The 22139-nt window shown below is 36.9% G+C and overlaps 1 protein-coding gene across 3 annotated transcripts in view; it reads left to right on the top strand.

Annotated features, from left to right (window-relative positions):
• The window catches only part of LOC103135537 (guanine nucleotide-binding protein G(s) subunit alpha-like), a 33579-nt gene that overhangs the window by 9101 nt on the left and 2339 nt on the right, over window positions 1-22139 (top strand). For 2 of the 3 annotated variants that reach the window (XM_016669886.1, XM_016669876.1), the window contains 7 exons: window positions 4104-4201; window positions 19609-19663; window positions 20723-20796; window positions 20960-21018; window positions 21218-21338; window positions 21531-21661; window positions 21883-21962. In XM_016669886.1, coding sequence (XP_016525372.1) covers window positions 4104-4201; window positions 19609-19663; window positions 20723-20796; window positions 20960-21018; window positions 21218-21338; window positions 21531-21661; window positions 21883-21962 — 618 coding nt within the window. The remainder of the gene's footprint in view (window positions 1-4103; window positions 4202-19608; window positions 19664-20722; window positions 20797-20959; window positions 21019-21217; window positions 21339-21530; window positions 21662-21882; window positions 21963-22139) is intronic. The other variant, XM_007548329.2, reaches the window with a different exon arrangement.

The following is a 22139-nucleotide window of genomic DNA, read 5'->3' as shown; positions in this document are numbered from 1 at the left end:
TCGTGTCTCTGGTAAATCCAAAGAACCATACTATGCGTTCATACATTTAGCTTGAGGAGATGATCTATATTTTGGACTGATAATTACTCATTTTCTTCTAGGCTCTTGATCCTTCCCTGCATACAAAACAATGCAATCACAGATTTAAATGCTTCTGGAAATTATCAGGAAGAGAAACAGCACAGACAGGTCTTGCATGTGTGTGTACAGTCAAAACTCTGACATGGTACATTTTGTACAGCAACAAAGTCGGTAAACGTTCAGTTGGTTGTAAGAAATATAGAGGGTCGTTTGAAAAACACAGATTCTTGACAAAGATAATTGGAGGTGTGTTCATCAATTTTTTGAAAAGAGCATAAAAGTAGAAATGTCACAATGATCAATTACCTATTATATTGCTGGGGTGCCGATTATGTCTCTTTTAAATAATTGTATCAGAGTTTCTGACAAAACTCAATTCTCATTTTTATGTTCATTGCACCCACAGTGAGATGTGGGAAGACAATTTGCAAGGATTTAAGATCGTGAACTGTTTTTGTGCCCACGGCTGGAAAAGCTGTTGCACAGGCCGTGCTATTTGTTATTGTTATGACTCTGGATTTTTCTTCACACTATGTAATTTTACAGTGATGTTCAAAATGAAAGTGACATGACATGTGACCTACTTGTCCAACCACATACCTTTTTGATTTAAGGGAGAGTTGTCTAGAGAGCAGCTGAAACATACGGTATCAAAAGTTATGATCAAGGCATAATGCCAACTTTATGAAGCTTTAGAACTACAGTAAATTATCAACAAGTCAAATCAAAACTGAGATTAAAGATACTAGAATTATCATATTTTACAGAGAGCATCATCAGCCGAAGCAAAAAATGAAATTGGTGAAAAATGTAGCAAACTGTGCTGGGTCAGATACATACTTATAGAGACGTATGGCTATCCTGGAGAAACTCATGTCAGGAGAAAATGTCTGTTGCTGTTTAGAGGAACTGACACGGCAGCATAGAACATAATTTATAAGAGAATGGGACACAATCACTAATGTAGGTCATCTAGTAGAGATTTGGTGTGTTATTTTGCTACTACTTCACAGCAACTGAGTTTTAAGGCTCGCGTGTACATGAGCAAACAAGCATTTTGACCATACTATTGCTTTCAGCTGTATAAACAGAATTTTGGGTCCCTTTTATTCCTCAAGCAAATTGGGCCAACTTTGTAAATTCTTACTAACTCTGTAAATTCAAAGCACTGAAACATCTTTCTGAGGGATGTAGCATTGTTAAAATAGCCTAGATTTGTGATGTGATCACACAGAAGGTATTCAAAAAAGTAAGGCTGAAACTTAAAAACCACAAAATAAGACAAGTTAGCTGGAATGTCGAAAATGTGTTAATAAATATCTTAAGACCGATTTTTCGAAAGGTTTTCTGGACTGATGAGATAAGAGTGACTCTTGATGGAAAGGATGCATGGGCCCGTTGCTGGATAAATAATCAGCACAGAGCTCCGGTCAACCATGATGCCAACAAGGTGGAGGTGGGGTAGTGATGTGGGCTGTTCTTTAATAAAGATAAGTTAGATGGGCCTTTTCCAACTGAAGATGAACTCAAAATAAACTCCCAGAACTACTGTCTATGTTTAGAAGACATTTTCTTCAAGTCGTTATGGGGATAAAGTCTGCATCTTTAATAAAGACTATAATTTTAAGCTCCATCACATTCTTTGTTGTATATCTCTGCACAACTAGCCTGGTGGAAGACTGTGGTTGTTGACACACACAAAAATAATCTTAAGAAACTGAATAAAGAACTTATATCTGGTATTTAAAGGCTGGGTGGCTGTGCTTCTCACTGATCCATTTATTTTACCTTCTGAAAATATTCAGGTTTGAGTTTTTTTAACATTTTAAATTGAGTTAAGAGGACTGCGATTGTTCAAAAATAAAGTGAATATTCAGAAATGCAACTTGAATAATTACATACACAAAATATACGGCACCGATTTTGGTGTTGTACATATACGTACATATATGTAAAGTTATTACGTATATTCTGTAATAACTTTGAGTATCAGGGAGAAAAAGTCCTCCTCCCGACATCCATAAATGGCAGTTATGTCAGATTTCTGCTTTGCCTTTTTTTTTTTTTTTTTGTTGAGATTTACTTAATTGTGTAGCTTTGCTGAATAACTGCAGCATTGCAAAATAAATATTTACATTGTGTTTTCTTAGGGTAAAAACACAGCCATACAACCACACCACTGGGCATCCATATAGAGACATGCCTCATATTTCTACAGGAGGACATTATTACATTTTTTGACTGGACACTTGTCTTAGAAAATGAAGAGTTTTTGCATCATAAGGCCTTTTTTTGTTTTTTAGAAATGTTCATACATTTCAGAGTTACTAATCTTTGTGGTAATTTTTATTCTTTGATAATGCACAATAAAAAGGTTTGGACTTACTGATCACTTGATTTCTGGTTGAAACAAAATGTAGCTTCATCTTCTGCCACTTGTAATAAATATTTTCCAGAGTATTATTGAAAATGTAATTGTAATTTGCTGTAATAAATCGAAGGTTTACGCAAAATTTGTTCAAGTAACCATGTTTGAATATTCACACTTTCCGAAAGAATGAGCAAACCCTAAAATACGAAAATGTTAGTGATGGTTATTAAATACATTTTATGCTCTCACTGGTCTTTAAATAGTTTTATTCTAGTTAGTATCTTTATCTCTTCATTGTGTTTAATAAATCATCAAACTTTGAGAGTATTTCAAACACCTTCCTACCACTGAATTAACTCTCTCTTTTTAATGTTTTTTTTATACTCATAAGCCTTAAAATATCTTTTACTTCAATGGAAGAAAGAAAAAAGTTATCTGTTTCCATCACTGCTTTCAGTACAACAATTAAAAATAAATCATGAATTGTAGTTTTGTTGTAGGACGTCTGTCCAGGACACAGCCTTTGTCTTTTCTGCATAATAAGATGGCTGAACATTTCAGTTATGTTTATAGTTGCATATAATTGATTTCAGCGAATGAACATGGCGCCTTCAGGCACCTGGGAATTGAACCTAGGGAAGAACTAGACTTGCGGAGGTCCACCATTCACTCTCTGAACTTATCAGACGGCAATAAAGAAACGGCTAGGTCTTTGTATGCAATGTATGTAAATATCTGGTTTCAGTTGTATGTTGAGCTCTTCAGAAAGTCACATGTCAAACTACAGATCATCTCTGGATTGTTTTTTTTTTTCACTACTTCTTCTACTGCTTATTGCCCATTTTTTTTAATCACACATCCATAACCTTCAGAACAAATACAATGACAGATTATCATTTTAAACTTGTCAATTTTTTAAAATTTACTTTGTTTAAATTTTTATCATGAGATGCTGTTCATTCTCTGTTGCTTAGCAGAGTATGCTGATTAACTGTATGGCTCATAATGGCTTATTTTTGCTCGAGTGACCAACAGCAGATTGTAGAGATAGGCCTCTGCAGTGACAGCCAAGCCTTTTGTCAGTACAAAGCTCCCCGTTTCTTCATGAACCCGGTGAACCGCTCTGTTTCCTGCCGCTGCCAGAGCCCGCTCATCTGCTGCTCCTCTCCGAGCCGACCTTAAACTCCAAACTTAGCTAGGGAGTGTATCTTGCCTCCCTCCATCTGTCCATAAACGCTTTCACCTATAAAGGAGCAGACGAGAAATACAGTTATAAGCATGGGACTCATAAACTACATAAAGCAGCCCTGTGCTAATGCGTTTTATTGTAAACCTTGCACTTATTTTCTCAGCTGGGTTACATTTGACCATTGCCTTCGTAGATTAATGTAGTTTTTCCTACTTTAACCCAAAATTGTCCTATTCCCACATAAGACAACAAATAGTGTCTTCAAGCCAGTAATTATTGGTACTTTTCAAAATTTCAGTAAATTTTTTGCAATCATTTTCTTAACGGTTGCAACCGTTATTGTTTGGTGTGTAATCTCAGGTTGTCACCTCCTGTTTTAGCTGCTGAGAACTGTATTTACTCAGATACTTTACATGTACAAGTCAAAAGTCTTTTGTCTCAGACCCATATTTGTGCTTTCAGGAGTTTTATGACCACACAAAGACTCTCTGGCATGATGAAGGTGTGCGGGCATGCTGGGAAAGATCCAACGAATATCAGCTCATCGACTGCGCCCAGTAGTAAGTCCTTCTCTTCAGTCTTTTTTTTTCTTTCTCCGTCCTACAAACCTTTGCTGCTGTTAATGGACACGTCTGCATCTTCAAGGATACGTTTTGTGGACCTTTTCCTAAATCTACAGGGAATGATTCCATGTAAATTGAAATGTTGCTCTACTACCTATACATAACAAAGTAATTAAAGGAATTTGTGTTTTTTCTTACTGTGTTCCTATGTTCCAGAAATGCTTTTTTGTAAGGAAAATGGATTTATGGGTTGATAAGCAGACATGGGTATGTGTGTCACAATCAGAAAAAATCTTTTCAGCCAATGTCACACAGCTTTTGGTGGAGGCAGTGTGATGGTGTGACGCCTCATCTCTTTGGGTTGAGAGTTTTCGTCACTGAAGGCAAATTAGGTGAAATATTAGGTTGAGCTTCCATACCTCCATTGTTAATGACAAACCTTCATCCTCCAAGATGTTGATGCTTGCGCCCACAGAGCACGCTTTATCAAGGATTATCACCAGAATTTGGGAATGTAGAGGGTGGAATGGCATTGCCCGCAGTCCTGACCTCACCGCCATTGAACATTTATGGGATTAGCTCGGGTGTGCTCTTCATGCTTAAATGACCAGTACAGCCACAAATGCGGGTTGAGAAATGGGATTCTATCAGACAGTACTGTGTGACCAAGCTGGTGACCCGCTTGAGGTGGAAGTGGCAGGCTGCTTTTGTTGTGTAGGATTCTCCAACAAATAAGTCATGTTTTTGGCCTTTTGTCATCCATTGGAATAAAAGATATGAAACAAGTCAACACTTGTTCACTCGTGTCTTTGTTTTGTCTGAATGTTGCCATTTGCCCTAATGTGTCCTTTCCTCTTTTTTGTTTTAGAAGCGGTGGAGTACTCCCTATTTACCCAGAAAAGGATTATTTTAGTTTATTAGTAATATCAGAAAGTGTGGAGTACGCACTATTTAGATCAATATTATACAGCCCAGAAATAGTCAAAATTAGAATTAGAATAACTACGAACTTGGAATCCAGAAATACTTAACAGGAGCATCACTGCTTAGTTTATATTACTTTTAACCCAGAAAAGGATTTAGAACAAACTTAGAATTGTGGAGTACTCACTTTAACCTGGAAAAGGAATTAGATCTGTCACTCTTTAGCTTATTTGATCAGAAACTGTAGAGTGCTCACTATTTAGAAATGGAATTAGATACTTAGCAACCCTGAACAGGAGCACTTAGTTTACATACTTTAGAACAACATTAGATTAGTTTTCTTTCCTTTGGTTTGTATTTCCTTTTAGCTCATATAAAGCACTTTGAATTGCCTTGTTGCTAAAAATGTGCTTTATAAATAAAACTACCTTACCTTACAGCACAATAAGCTATTGTGGATTTTAGAAATCCTCAACTGTTTTGCTCAGCCCAAATTGAACCAACTTTTAGTTATGCTTATGCTCAAATTGCTTTTATTTTCAACATGGATGGGAAAGACAGATTTCTTTCTTTTTTGTCTTTTTTGTCTTTTTTTTACCAACGTTCTAATAAAAAAAGAAGAAAAAAAAAGCAATTTAGCAAATTTTTTGGCATAAAATACTGTAATTCCATGACGTGTAACCTGAATATTTTTTTTATTTATTTTTTATTTACTGCAGACAGTCATTTTAATTTACAAAGTTAATATACGCTTCTTGTAATCTTGCAGAGGTAAAATTAGGTCAAAACAACTCTTAAATGAGCATATAATTAGCCATTCGTTTCTAACACTAAATGGAAATGGCTTCTTAATGACATTAAAAGCAGCACTTTGCTCTGCAGCAACTGAATGCAGCATTGAGGCTACCATGACAGAAGCGTGTTGCTGAATCATACTTTCCCTTCTTTGAACTGTCTCTGATTCTTTAGATTTTTGTTGTGTTGCTGTTGTTTTTTTGTTTTTTTACATGCTGCCTTTGTTCATTATCAGTTTTATATTATTGCCGGGAAATGGCTCTGATGCTGCTTGTCTGTTTGTGTTAATTAACAGATTAGCCATTTGCTACACTCATATTGGATGGCTGATGTAAAACAACAAAGATTGGTGGCTGATCCCATTTGATCTGTACTTGCTGTTGGAATTTAATGTGTTTCATCCATGCATTGTAAATTGGCTTGCTGGGTCACATCTTCTTCAGATCCTTCTAAAAATGTTCATCACTGCCTGTTTAAAAAAGACTAACATCAAGGGTTACTTAATATGCATTAGATTTGCAGCCAATCAGCACCAAAGAAAATGAATGGTGCACCTAGATTGGCTGCTTTGCAAGTCAAGAAGTATTATTGCGTCTTGGCATTTCAGCTTCCTACATGAAATTTTCTTGTGAACATTTTAGACAAAAATGTTATGCAAAATTTGGCTATTCACAAAAATCTGTGAATAGGCGACTTGTACCTCTTTTGTTTTTTTCCATTGGTCATACGTTTGGTCATATGTTTCTGCAACTTTTACCTGGTAGACGGATGTTTCATTCCTGCCTTGACAATATTGGCTCATAAACTGCTACAAAAGAGTTGTATTATACGAGTCTAGCAAATTATATCAGAAGGTCACAAAGTGTTTTTGTTTTAAGGAGAAGTGTCATATTCCGAAAGAGTTAATTTCCACAGACAGGAATGAGAATCATAATAAATAAAAACAACACCCATAAGAAGTTTTGGAAATTTAATTTCATTAAATTTAATTGGCTGTGAAATTGGATACTTTTTTGACTCCACATCTATTTAGTTTACCAAAATACCTAATTATGGAGAAAAATGAAATGATAATAAGTATATGAGTGGGAAATGGCAACAGGATATGTGGGTACATATTGGCGCAGGCGTGAACAAACCTGGACTGAGCAACTTGTGTGAACATAAACAATGGAGCTGAATGAATAAGTTAAAGTTGACGAAATGAGTTGTGTGTGTGTTTTTTTTTTTTTTTTTTTTAAGTTCTTGAATACGTCTTTCTTGATTGAAAGCATTTTCAGCTTCCTCACTGCTGTATGCTGCGCTGCACTTATTTGCTGGCAAACGAGTTACATTTTTCTATCATGTAGCGGACGAGTTCATGCTGCATGGTTTCAGGTTGTTGACAGTAAGACTGGCATCATACGAGCGTGTTGTATAACCTGAACATTTTTAGTTTGAAATGATGAAGCGTAGTAGTGTGTGTGTGCAGAGAAGAGTTTGAAAAATGCTCTTGTTTCCTGCTAGTGTCTGTGTGATTCTGTGCTGTACTATGGCATACGTTTAAAGAACACAGTTATTTTGGTGAGCGATGTATTGCACTTCTTTATTTGAGTTGGTTTAGCATTTACTTCAGTAATATTGAAAACATATAAACATCTGTCTTTCTGCTGAGTGATGCAACTTGGCTTCACTTGACTTCCAGTTCAATAATTCATTCATATTTTGTAGATATTAGTTGGCAATTTCTTTTTTATTTTAGACTACAGACTTGTTTAGTTGGTCCTTAAAGGAAGTATGTGTCTGCTGCAAAGGAAATTGCTGAATTTGTCACGCAGTAGGGATGACCTGAACCGATCAGATGACATTACCTGAACTAAAACTTGAGATGCACCAGTCGGTTTTTATGACCAATTTTAAAAAATCTTTTTTATTGAAAGATTAATCTTCGAATATTTATTTTAGTAAATGTCTGTCTTTTGCATATCTTGTTTCTCCTTTCTCCCTGAGCTTTTATTATTCATTTTAGAATTGGAAGGGATGGATGAAGGGATTTTGCCAGTAGCTCAATAAGAGGATCTCTATTTACTTCAAAAAGCTGTCCAAGCTCACCTGATTACAGAAGTGAACATTTAGCATTTCGTGTTTTGTCCTTTTACTTTAATCAAATGGTAAGATGTCAAAATTTGTGCTTTTCAACTTTGCTGCTGTTGTTGGAGGCAAAATCCTAAAAATGCCCCAATGCTAAAATGCTAAATTTATTCAGTGATGCTGAATAAATTACAAAGTAATCACTTTGATTTGGCAGCAACTTAAGTTGCATGGCATGTTGAATCGCAGTTGAGTCCTCCTCATCACAATATTGCCAATGCAATGGTCTGCTTGGGTTTAATATTAGCTAGGATGTTATATTTAAAGTGTAAGGCATTCAGGCTCTAATTTCCCTTAGTGTACCCACCAGATGTACATTTTTAGTGGCTGAGATGCCAAAACTCAGTCGTGTTGACATTGTGTAGAACAGAGTAAGAAGCCTGTTGAGGTGAAAACTTCAGCCACGCCCAAAATACTGGGGGAACAAACTTTATTAGCAAATCGATGCATTTTAGCTTGTTGCCTTCATTAGGATTACGAAAGAAAGAGCCCTGAGTGGAAAATATGGATAAATTACCAGCAATGTAATTTACAGTTAAATTAAATATTTTCCACCATATTCACCAGCTCTAATATTCAGTTCTTTGGGAAATTTTACTTAAGTAGCTGGAAGATGCATTGCTAGTTTGAGCCTTTGGAATTAATAAACCTTGAAAGTTTCTTTATTATTTATTCAGTTCAGTCAATTCTAAGTGAATTGACTGAACAAGTTAAAGTTGTTTATACATGATATACGAGCTTATGAAGCTGTTGGTATATTTAAGTGTGTACTGGTGCTGAATTGTCACAGAAATTTGTCATTCATTACATTTATGTCTGTTTAACAAAAAAGAAAAGAAATGTTTTAAATCAATGCAGCTGTTGACTGCAGATATTTGCATCGGTATCAGAAGTGGAAAATAGTGGATCGGTGCATCACTAGTGAAACAGCGGGTTGAGTCGCATTAGCCTGTGTGAACGTAGCATTAGACTTGGGGAAAAAATGCATGTTTGTGTGTTTGTCCCTGACATGTTGCATGCTTGGCTACAGGTGTCTGTTGGTTTACTGTTTACTGGCCTTCAGAGATGTGACAGCTGAGAGGTTTTAGGGCAGTTGACAAGAGCAAAGGACTGAAAAGCAGGTAATAATCAGACTCTCCTCTCATGTCCTCTCTCCTCCTCGTTCCTTCTCTTCTGTACTCTTCTTCTCCTCTCTCCTCTCCTCGTTATGGATCAGATGCTGGGCTGGGTGGCCAGACCGGAAGTGCTCCCCTCCCCCCTCCGTATGCTTATGTAAACGGAGAAGCGGAGAAAAAGAGAGGGAAGAGCTATTTTTAACCCAGGCAGGCTGCAGAAGGAGAAAGAATGAGCGAGTGTGTTAGGAGGGAGACAACTTCAGCATTATTGATGAAGGTTGTTAGCATTAAATGGAAATGTCAACCCTGAATCAGCACCGGACAAAGTCATCCCCCCAACCTCCTTTTCTTTGTTTATAAAAGGCGAATGACATCGCCCACTTTATGCTATAATAAAAAAACGGGAAAAAAGAAAAAAGTGAAAGGGGGCCAAGCCTTTTTCATCTGTGTGATGAAGAAGAAGTCAGTGAAGCTTCCCTGGCTGCCTTTTTGCTCAGTCATCCTCTTGTGTGATCCTGTTGATTTTTATGATTTTTTTTCTGTAGCAAGCCATTTTATATGGCATCATCTTGAATGGTGTTGTTGCAAGGATGGTGTTGCCCTTGATTTCACGAGGATGTGTTGAGTTCAGTTGCTGTCACTGTAGGCAGTTCACATCCAAGGTCCAAAGAGAGTGACAAAACTGAGGCACGGGTTTGTTTTAACTCCGAAACGAGGCCTGATTGGAAGTCAATCTCTGACCAGAACAGTCTCTGTGCTTTTACTCAATAAAGTTCATGTCTTCTTGTGTAAAAAAAAAAGCTTTTTACATTTTCTTTAGCTTTCAGAAAATATGAATAAGGCATCAGCATTGCCTGTAGAAAATGGCAATCGTGGCTTTAGAAATGAGAGTATTCCTCGTCATGAGATTTGTAAAATCCCCAGCACGTATTAGTTTTTCTTAGCTTGTTGGAATAAAAAAGCAAGTCCTAATGATGTTTCACCTCGTGAGCATGATTCGCTGGTTGGCAGATTTAGTTAACTTGAGACGGTGCCAGACGTGCCGCCTCTGTTTTCAGTCAAACCTGACTGCACGTCTCTTTTGTGCGATGTCATCAATCTTTCTCGTTCATTTCTCCCTGACTGCTTCATAGCCAAATTCTGAGCTGTTCTTTTTTTAAATGAGGAGAAAGGGAAGACATTTGTGGCTGGAGTGAGATGCAAACAAAGGAAATAAATGCTAGCACATGGGGGCCTGAAGGAGCTTTTGAAAAGCAAGCGCATCATGGGATGCTGCTGACCTGCCGCAGACAGGAGATATATTTGGAGGAGCGGCAGACAAAGCTGCACAAAACACTGAGCCATTTTATTCTCTGGGAGAGTGTCACCATGTTTACCTGATGGGTTTTGAGAATCATTAGCATAAGACAAAAGGGGCAACCTTTAAACACATCTTGTCCCTATCTTTGGATTTGGCTTTTAAAGTATACAAACACAGTATATGCAAAAGTATTCAGACCCCTTCTTGGTATATATGTGCTTTATTGAGATTTTATGTGATCGGCTGACACAAAGTACCACATAACAAAGAGGTGAAAATAAGATTATGTTTTCAAATATATATATTTTTTTGTTGCAAATTTTCAAAACGGTGACATTCATCTATCATTTTTGTGGACTTTACTCTGATCCCATTAAATAAAATTCAGAATAGGATTGGGCATTTATTGTATTACCATTTATCGTTTTGATTTACTGTTGTCACAATAATCCATAGCAACTAAAGCCTTCAGAAGTATCCTCATTAGTAAATGCAGTCCACCTGTCTGTAGTATCAGTGTCTGTATGGTGAAGGTTTGTTAGAGAACTTTAGTGAACATGTTGATGTAGAAACACTTTAATATGATTATATATTAAATACTTCTGAAAACATTGGTTCATAATAGGCTTGCACTTTAAATATGGGGCTCAAATAAAAATAGATGAATTTACAATAATTAGTGTAGCCTCAGAGGCTCAATTTGGCCAGGAGTCACTTCTGACACTCGAGCATTAAAAATGCATACTGCTCATGTGCAGTTATTTAGTAGGAAATAAGTCAATTTTATTTATAAAGTACCCTTCACACTAAGAGCAGCTCAAAGTGCGATACAGAATTAAAAACAAGAAACCCACAAAATAAAAAAAAACCATCCAACACAAAAAATGATTATAGAATAGATATGGATAAAATGTGTCTTCATTCATTTGTTGACACTAACTAAACTGAAATTTGCTTAATTATATAAAATAACTCTGAAAACTCTTTGTTTCACATAATAAACTAAAAAATGAAAATAAAACTAGGATGACATTTTAGATTATTCAGTTTAATCTAGATGTATAAAAACACCAGAATACGCGGGACAAACACTATAAACTATTAAATCATTCTGACTTGCTTATGTATTTAATTTATTGTGCGCTGAAATAAATTATTTTTAAATAAAAAAAAAAGCTTTCTAAGACTAAAATAATTTGTAGTTATGAACTTTAACAGAAAATGGTTTTATTTCATTTTGCTTTTGATCTTGTTATAATAGTATAGTTAAAAAAATGTTTAAGTGCAACATTTTTGTTTTATTAAAGTTTTTTGGAGCTTGAAGAAAAGGAGGAATTATTCTTAGCTGGGTTTGGACGCTGTTGGAGCGTCTTGGCTCAGTTAGCTATCTGCTCATTGCAGTCGTGTCGCGACGGCAACGCGCTGTCGGCGTTTCCCCCTCCGATGTCCCTCTTCTCCTCTCCGCTCTGTCCTTCCTCCCCGCTGGTTCCCTCCCTCACAGCTGCATGCGGTGGGACAGAAAATGGACGTGTTGAGTCTCTGACTCGTGGGGATGGGACCGCAGCTGAAGTTGGCGCGGCGTAGCTGTGTAATAAGCTCAGGTGTGTTTGAGAGACGTGACGGTGTTAGCAGATGCGGAGCAGAAGTAGAGTTGAGCGTGGAGATGTTGGAGGCGAACACTTTTGGAAACTTTTCTGCCATAGTTTCGCCGCGGCGCTGCTGTCCCGGCCTATTCCTTCCGCAGTTGCTTTGTTATTCTTGGCTTTCCGTTAATTCACTTTAGCTTTTTCTAGTGTTATTTCCTAACTTGCTGTTAATTTTCAAACATATATTAATTATTCTTGTATGTTACCAAATTTCAGGTTTTTTTTATTTTGATTTTATTTTGTGTACTTCTTTAATCTTTCCATCTTTACTTCTTTTCATCTCTTTTTTAAAAATGTTGCGAGTTTATGTTTGTCCTTCATTTTTTTCATGTTTCACATCTTATTTCTAGTTATTTTTAGTTTCTCATCGCTCTCCGTTACTCTTAGCTTTCTTTTTCTAATTTTCAGACGTACATTAAATCTTTTTGATGTTTTTTTCCCCCCCTCATACATCTTGTGCTCTTTTTCTCTTCTCGCTAACCCACTCCATTCCAGGCATGGTTCTCTCTCTGTACCTCGTTGTTTCTTGCTGTATTTCCTCCTCTGTCTCTTTCTCTCTCTCCTGTCCCTGCTTCTTTCTTTTCTTTCTTCTTCTCGTCTCCCTCCTCTGTAGCTTGGTCTTTTCCTCCTCCTTCTTTTTATCTTTCTTTCTGTCTCTCTCTCTCTCTGTCTGTCTCTCTCCAGCTGCACAGGATTTGGAGCTGTTTCTATTTTTAGCGCCTGTGGTTCTGTCACCATGACAACCAAGCTGGAGGCCAGGGCGCCAGGGAGCTATTTTTGGAGCAGCGCTGTAATGTCAGACACAGCCTTCTCTCTCCTTTCTTTCCCCGTCTTTCTCCCGCTCTCCCTTTCACAGGATACGTTTTGTGTGTGAGAATCGGGGTCGGCTGGTGAAGCCTTTGCTTGCGTCGCCTCGCAGGTTGAGGCGTTAATGAACAAAGAGACCGTAAAGCCCCTGGAATCGCTCCCCTCGTCGGGCCGTGCTCACTCTTTTCTCCCCACTCCTAGAGGAAGCGCCAAGACCGTTTTCTGACCGGACTTGACGCTCTGGAGACATGCGTTTTAGTTTTGATCTGTGCAGAAATGTGTGTTTTTGGAGCATACCAAGTTTGAAAGCCTTTTAGTTTTTAAGGACATAAACTTCTTATATTTTTTTGTCAATTATTATCCATGTCTCTGCTATCAAGTATTGATAGTAAATATGTTTAAAAATAGGAAGAAATTAAATCCATTACAGATTAGAAATAAAGTGAACAAATTGTACTATAGATTAATTCCCATTTTAACTTTTTGGTTTTTCAAAGAAATAGCATAGATGATGACTGGACAATAATTAAACCTCTAATGTCATGTGATATATATTCCACAAGAAATCCTATGTGTTTTGTTGGATTTAAAACCATCTTAGCTTAGTCTGTAATTCAAAAAAGTAAACGGTACACAATGAATAAGTCAACCAGTTAAATAAACAGCTAGACTAAGAAACATGCAACAAGCTAATTCAGCTCATTGTAGTTGACAGAAGTATTGTGAAACAAATTAAACTCTTTTGTTTTTCGGAGGGAAATGCTGCAAATATTTAAGCGATGCCTTGTTGAACTTTTAAAAAGCCAGAAAATGTAAATAGTTTGGGGCAGATGTGGAAAGAGGAGCTTTTTACGGACTCGGTCCTGCCCGCGAACCTTCCTGCCTGCCTGCCTGCCTGTGTGTGAGTCGGCCTGCTTGTCACACAGCGGACCGCGCAGCAGCTCGGATCCGGCAACGTCTTCCAGATGTTCCGCGCTTGTGTCACGCTGAATCATACACTCCGAGAGAAACTTTGTTTAATAAAATTACAAGAAGGTACATTTTTGAATGTAATTAAAATGGTTTTCCGTAATTTCTACTAATAGTTTCCTTGAGATGACATAAAAAAAAAATTAGTTAACCTTTTCTTATGCAGTTTGGTTTTACAAAAGCAACTCTTTTTATTAAAAAAAAAAAAGATTTAACGTTTTTGTAGTAAATTAAGAAAATGTTTTGTTTTTCCATGAAAGCAGTGTGTTGGCCAACAGCAGCAGTACAGAGTAGTTAAATCCCATCTTGAGCTGATGGTCTGGTCATAACCTGAGTAATCCTTAGTCCTAATTCTCCTCCTTTAATAAGTTTAAAAAAAAGCATTTTGGGAGAGTTTTCAGCTTCCCTGCTGCTGCTGCTCTTCAGCACGTAAAGATCTCTGCGGTTTTGGTCAAATGTGGAAGTAAAAAATTCAAACAGAACTTAAAAATGCAAAGTGGATCCACTCGAAAGACACGGCTGTTCTGAAAATATTTTGACAGCAGTTACGTAAAAACACAAAAAACTTAAAAATGGCTGTGTAAGTTTTCTTTTTATAATTATTCAAGCTTCAGTTTTTTGCATACACTTTTTATAAAACAGTAGCACAAACAGAAAGTATAAGACAAAAAAAAAGCACATGGAACATTTAAAAATAGGTGTGTAGCATTTAAATTTAGCTTTCTACGAAATAGTCCCTTTACAGCTGTCTCACCTTCAAATTAGCAACAAAACGACTAAAATACTAGCTGTTATCTTTTGTTGTAAATATTGTGCTATTTTTGCTGTCCAGACGAGTGGCCTGTGTGTATTTTCACGGTTTAAGTCGGCCTGTCTGCTACCCCAGAATAACCCTGGCAGGTTATTCATAACACCACAGACCTCTCTGTTACTGGGGGCAGCCACTTTTATTCAGTTCAACTTACTAGACACGGTTATTATTGGCACTTGTCCTATTAATAGGGAGAACTGCTAAAAACTGAGCGGTGTGTTTGTGCTGGGCGTGCCGACGCCTCAGAACAGAGCCGCGTATAAACACGAGTTTGGCTCAGGAGGCCATGTTAACTCCGTCATGATTGGAGCGGCTGTGGCGTTCAGGTTCTGTCACATCCAGCGTATTTATGTCGCTGGGAGCTCTGGAGGCGACTGTTCGGGGAAGGCAGAGTTGGGTGATTGCAGGGGATTAGGCGGTGGATGTGAGGCGGCCCGGCTCCACACGGTTCTCCAATTCTGTGTGGGAGCAGAGAGCCAGCGCTACCTGACTGACTGCCTGATAAGCAGCTTTAGTGTGTGTTCTGCACATTTGTTCTCTTTTATTCTTCCGCTGTCTCTCAGTTGCGTCCTCTTTCTGAACTCGCCGTCTCATGGTTGGTCCAGTAACCCGTCCAGTATTTGAGCTTCCGCATTCCCAACCCCCTCCCCGCTCTGCTCGGTGGGTTACCTGCTGCCCTAATGTCACATTTCACCCCTGACTGCCACATTCCTGCTTATCTCAGAGGGGAGCTTACATACCTGATCTCAAGGAGGCAGCTCCAAACTACCTTCCCACCTTTCTAGTCGTCAACAAATCCAGCGAGTCTAGAGTCAAACAAGGAGGGAAATCTCCCTGTGTCAGCTGCCTGTTTTTAGTAAATGCAATTTTTCTTCCAAACGTCTTTATCATTAATTCTTGCAGGTTTTTCTTTTCTCTGTTGAGCTACTTTTTACTGTAAAAACTGTTTCCAGAAATGTGATCTCTGCAAATTGATACCATCTGGGTAAATCTTCCAATTGAGTTTTTGGTTTTATTTTCAGAGTTCATACGACTGGTTCTTGAAATTCTTGAAGGTGCTTGGATTTCAATTGTTTTTTAAATTTTGGGAAGTGCATGATTTCTATATAAAATCCTTCTAAGTACTTGACATTCAAACGGCATAGTTTTGTAATAAAGTGCAATCCAACATTTGATGAAAGCTTAAATTTGGAAACATTATTTACAGTTTAAACCAGATTTCCATACACCTAATAAAAAGACACAATTTCCCTTACTTTCTGAGGTTAAATCATACCAAACATCTCTTAATTTAGGTTAGATTCATCAAAATTATTTCTATTGCCAAATGCCAGAAAACTTAGCAAGAACATTATTTTAGAGATTTTCTTTGCAACATTCTTTGTGTATTGTGTTAAGCACTCAATTTGAGCAGGAACGTCATTTACCGTCACAGTATTTGTTTGGACTGTTTCATTGTAATAAATATTTATTATTCCTAATAGCAAACGGCTTATTAATCTGTGTAATTGAAATAAAGATGGTCTTATACTTTATACATTAAAGAAAACTATTGAAATTGGGTGATTTATTTTGTTAAATTTGTGTTTTGTTCAGGTGCATTTGTGTGTGAGAGGGATAACATTTATATTTTAGTTTACTTTGTTCTTGCTGTATAATGTAAAATACAAGACATTAATAACTGTAATAAATGAAATAATTTAGTAGTGAATAGAAGCTGCTGTTTTTAGTGAATATTTTTCCGTTTTTATCTCTGAAGTGTGCTGAGGGAAACGTTTGAAAAGGGCTTTAATTTTACCATAGGAAAATATGTGTTTATTTAAAATATATAAGCCCAAAGACAAATAAAACAGAAGTATACTGCTCAAAAAAATAAAGGGAACATTTCACTTTAATTTTGTGTGTAGCTCCAAATCCAGGCCTCCATTGGTTAATAAATTTGATTTGCATTGATGATTTTTGTGTGATTTTGTTGTCAGCACATTCAACTTTGTATTCGATGAGAATATTTCATTCATTCAGATCTAGGATGTGTTAGAGTGTTCCCTTTATTTTTTTGAGCAGTGTATATTTCAATGAATTAGGCAGCAGCACAAACACTGTAAGCAAACTGTTACCTAATTAGCACATTGTCTCACTTAAAGCATTTATTATTAGAGAGATGCACCAATCATGAAATTAAATGGCCAATATTGATTTCTGTCTTTCTATTTAATTTGCTGATTGTGATTTTGTTCATTTCTGATTCTTTTTTAAATGAACTGGTTAAGATTTTGCAGATGATTAAAGAACTTTTTGTTTTTTATCACTGGTTGATCGACTGATGCATCACTCATTAATCCCTGTAAGGTTTTCATATTTTGGTTGCACAGCCACTGTTTGTTGGTCTGGTGGACCCGCTGAATTTTACTGTTCAAATTCAACACAAAGAAAGCTTTTTACATAAAAATACAAAAACATGTTCACTTCAATTACATCTATATAAACAGCAAATTTGACTGTTTTCTGCGTTTTAAATTTTAAAGAAAACATTTTAAGAAAAATATCACTCATGTTTGCTGTATGACAAAAACGTGCATTTTAAAAAGGACCACATTTCGATTCAATATAAGTGAACATGTATGCTTATCTTTAAATTAATCTGTAAGGTTTTTTGATAACCTTTTTTTTAAAATCTTTTCTGTATCTTTATTTGAAATTTCAACCAAGCAGAGCACAAGTTGCATGCATACAGGCACCAAGTTGGCTAAGAATGGGCATTTGTCTGTAATGAAGCATCTGGCAGCTGCATGTTGCAACAGTGTTTTAATGTTATTTTGCAGTAACACAAAATTCACACAAACATCCTTGCACCCCTCTTAGTCCAAGGACTTTGCACAGACTTCCATTCATTGTAGCAACTGCATTTATGCCAAACCCAGACATTCTCCATAACCTCCTAACCCCATACAAGTATATTCCTAACCCTAACCTTTACCAAAAACTTTGTTCATACTTTACCTCAAACCTAACTAGTAGAGCTCAGTACAATTGAAAGAAATTAAGATCAGGAAAAATGTTCTCTGTTTCTATGAATGACCTCCCCATATTGGTGAAAATGGTTATAATGATCCACTATAAACACACACACGAACCCTTTCCCCTCTTCTCACAAACACACACCCCCACACACAAACAGGCATGAAGGTGCACATTTTTATCAGGTCTGGGTTTGTTACCTGGACATCCTGAGTGTAATGTAAATGTGTAGGAGGTTTGTTTGGTGTTGTGACTTCTTTATAGTTATACGTTAAGTATAATTTACATGATGATGATTATTAACTGATTTTAACATTATTCTATAAAACTACAAAGGGTGAAGTGAAACATATTTAAGTGTGAGGCATGATTTATTTGGATAGAGGAAGTCTTTTATTTTAACCTAGCAACAAAGTCGGTTGCTAGGTTACGAACAGCTGTTGCCGTTATCAGCTGTCACCATTTTTTGTAAAAAAAAAACAACAAACAAACAACAAAACACCTATCCAGAAATGTTCAGCAAAAGACATCTGAGCCTCCGTGGTGATTGAAGAAGCTTTCACTCCGTAACGTGGTGGCGGTCATCAAATTTTTTTTCCGAATTATGTTCTTTGCAGAAAATATCGGAATGAGTCTGTTTGAAAAAACTGGAACTTGTATTTTCCTTGCTACAATAAAAGTAAAAACTGGTCCCACAGACCCGAGCAGCTTCCAAGGGTTAATACATTTGTATTTTTTCTTAGAACTCTACTGTATTTTTAATGCTATTGTTTAATTCTTTTGATTCAAGTTACTACTTCAGCTTTTTGTTATCCGTTATCGCGTGTCTTTCCTGAAATGTTGATGTTTTTCATCTTCATGAAGTGTGACATTACAGCTAGTTGAGAAGCACACCTCTGCATGATGGCCAAACTTCAGTGTAAACTTGAAACTTCTTGGAACTTCAGACATGTAAACGTGCAGACTGTATGTCTGAGTACCTTGTTCCTTAAATTATTGTTGCTGAATTTGACTTATTCCTTTCATTATATATATATATTTTTTTTATATAGATTTTAACAAAAAATCATATATGAGAAAGACGGAGTAGTCCTTCCTATATATAATAGTATATTCTCCTCGCTGCTGTGCATTATTGCATTTACCTCACTTTGCCTGTAAATGATTCCTCTAAAACACACACAGGCAGTTTGGTAGCCTGTTGATTGATTCTTTGCACACTGATTTTTTTTTTAGGAGGGGAGTTTGTTGCCACAACAGTTTAAAGATTTCCTCTCAGTATATCTGAACTGACCTCAGTGTTTCCTCACTCCCTTCCCGGCCCTGACTCGATGGAGCAAACACCTCAAAGCAGCTGACTCTGATTCAGCCATCCAGAAAGCGCGAGAGCGACTCGCACCTTGAAAAGTGGCAGCGCTATCACTCAGTGCAGCAAAACAATTAACATGCCTTTGGGTGGGCAGTCTGCAAATCTGAATGTGCTGTGGGCCTGCATACCCACCCACACATAGCCGATTCCACACACACACACACACATGCGCGTACACAGATCCACACTCCTCCTCCTGTACTCCTGTACTACTACAGCAGCTCCATTGACGAGGCTCCTCTGGTCTGACAGAGCCAACGGCTGCTGGTGACTCAGACTGGCTGCCTCTGATCTCACAGCAGCTTCAAACACAGCGCCCCCTTGTGGCCGTTCAGTCACAGCCGCTCCAATCCTTCTCATGCTTTCCCTATTGACTGTACACAGACTTTGTACGTGTTGGTCGTGCATTAGCAGGACATGTGGGGAATTGTAATCATAGAAACATGCACAGCTGCCTTTGTGTGTCAATGGGTTTGTGTAAAAGTTCAGTTCTGATTGTTTTTATTTGTTCTGTTTGCAGCTTCTTAGACAGGATTGATGTGGTGAGGCAGAACGACTACACCCCCACGGATCAGGTAACATCTACCAGATTTTCCACAAACATCAATCATGCAACTTGTTTACAGAACTCAACGAGGAAAAGAGTTATTTAATTAGTTGCTTTATTTTGTGTGCACGGGTTCTGAGCACACTAGCTCCACTTGCTCACTGTTGTGTGCTACTTTGTTCATTCATTTTCATTACTAATAACTTCACTTCCCCTTACTGTCACTTGCTTATTGCTTAGTGGTGAACAAGTACAGATTTATTCTTTGTTTTTTATTTTGTCACACTTAAATGTTTCAGATTATTGAATAAATCTTTATCAGACCATTTCAACCTCCAAAACAAAACAAACAAAAAAAAAAAACTATTCCCATTTAATAAGTGGAGGAAAGCCTGAAACAACCTGGTCGAGTGTTGAAAAGGTATTCACTCCCATTATTAAATAATACATTTATCAATCAACCACATTTATATGTCAGTTTTTAGTCCAGATCTGTTGTTTGCCATATCTGTGAAATCAAGCAATCAATTAGAAACCCTTTCTGACCACAAGAGGTGGGCAAAAATATGTCAAAACGCAGCAACATCCACAACTTAGACAAATTTAAGAGCAGATCTGAAACGAGGTCATTGCTCTGAAATCAGACATCCTAATTTGTAAAAAAAATATTCACCAATTGGATTTTTTTACCCTTTTTATTGCTTTTAATAATCAATCATAATTAACAGAATTGGGCCTTTTGACACAAAAATGTGCAAATAAATAAATAAATAAATAAATAAAGCTGAAAAAAACTTTAGAGGAAGCCTTTTATTTACTGCTTTTTATTTATTATTGTTTTACTTTTTGCGGACAGGTAATAGTCATAGCAATAAAAAATAACATTAAAAAAAGGAGAAACTGTCCATTCGTGCTTTTTTTCCTGCAGTTGAGTAAAGCTGCAAAACCTTAGGTCTTGTTTTTGTTCAAAGGGGAAAAGATATTGTTGGAAACTTTTTTTTTTTTTCCACCAGTTCAGTTCACGCAAAACAAAGACTGTTTAATAAAAGTGTCCTATATTTGCTGCTTGCTTTTCCTCCTCTTTCAGGACCTCTTGAGATGCAGAGTTCTGACGTCTGGGATCTTTGAAACCAAGTTTCAAATCGACAAAGTTAATTTCCAGTAAGTTTCAAACTAAGCTTGCCACAAATATTAGGTGATCAAGGTTATAGTCACAATAAAAATTACTTGAGTAATATTTATGGTACAAATGCTTCTTTATTCAACTGTCACGCTTTTATTATCACCTGGTTCAAATGAAATTTTAACTTCCTGTGTGTCGCAGTATGTTTGACGTCGGAGGTCAGAGGGATGAACGCCGAAAATGGATCCAGTGTTTTAATGGTTAGATGTCAACTTTACTGCTTTTACAAAAATGAAGATTATTATTCATAGAAAATGTTCTATTTAGTTTGACATGGTTTTATTACATACAGACACTAATATCTGAACTTGAGCTACAAATGTGTTTTTGGAAATTATGGTTGACAACAGAAACATGATTTGTTTTTCCCTTAATGTCTGTTTTTTAACTCTTGTCCAGATGTGACAGCCATCATCTTTGTGGTAGCAAGTAGCAGCTACAACATGGTGATCAGAGAAGACAATCATACCAACAGACTGCAGGAAGCGCTCAATCTGTTCAAGAACATTTGGAACAACAGGTCCAGCGGTTTTTTTATTTTTTATTTTGTTGCTAGATTCAGTAAATAGTAAATGTAAAACAAGCATATTCTCTCTTTAAATGTGTTGCTCTACACAGTTATTGTAGACACTATTACTTATGACTTCATTATTTTTTTATGAATGCATTTTTCATCTAATCTAACACCCGATCTCATAATTTTTCTCCACAGGTGGCTACGGACGATTTCGGTAATCCTCTTCCTGAACAAACAGGATCTTCTAGCTGAGAAGGTTTTGGCGGGAAAATCTAAAATCGAGGAGTATTTTGGAGAATTTGCACGCTACACTACGCCTGATGATGGTGAGTTACCAAACCTTTAGTCAGACATCTGACCTGCATTTATGTTCATCTGTACGTGTCACGCTCTGTTCCAGAGATGATGATGCCCACTAAATGTTGAGATTTGCTTTAAATTTTTGTGTTAAAATATCTTCTTTGAAACAAAACGGATGCTTTTAATCAGATGAAGGTGTGTGCGCTAAATATGTTAAAGGTTGACTGTATTTCTTCCTTTTCAACAGCAATACCAGAACCAGGAGAGGATCCCAGGGTGACCAGAGCAAAGTACTTCATACGGGATGAGTTTTTGGTTCGTGCAAAGGTCGTTTTCTTGGTGATGGGTTTTTTTTTGTTGTTTGTTTTGGTTTTTTAGCGCTTTGAACAACCAATTTCTCATTTATTTACAAAAACTTATGATTGTCAAGTAAAGTAATTATATTGTTGTATTTTTGTTCTCATAGATAAAGCTACTGCATGTGCTCCAGGTTACTTTCCATAG

The sequence above is a fragment of the Poecilia formosa genome, unplaced genomic scaffold, assembly GCF_000485575.1.
Source record: "Poecilia formosa unplaced genomic scaffold, Poecilia_formosa-5.1.2 Scaffold2, whole genome shotgun sequence".
In the NCBI taxonomy this organism is placed as follows: Eukaryota; Metazoa; Chordata; class Actinopteri; order Cyprinodontiformes; family Poeciliidae; genus Poecilia; species Poecilia formosa.
The sequence above is the reverse complement of the archived record's forward strand: the minus strand, read 5'-3'. Positions and strand labels throughout refer to the sequence as shown.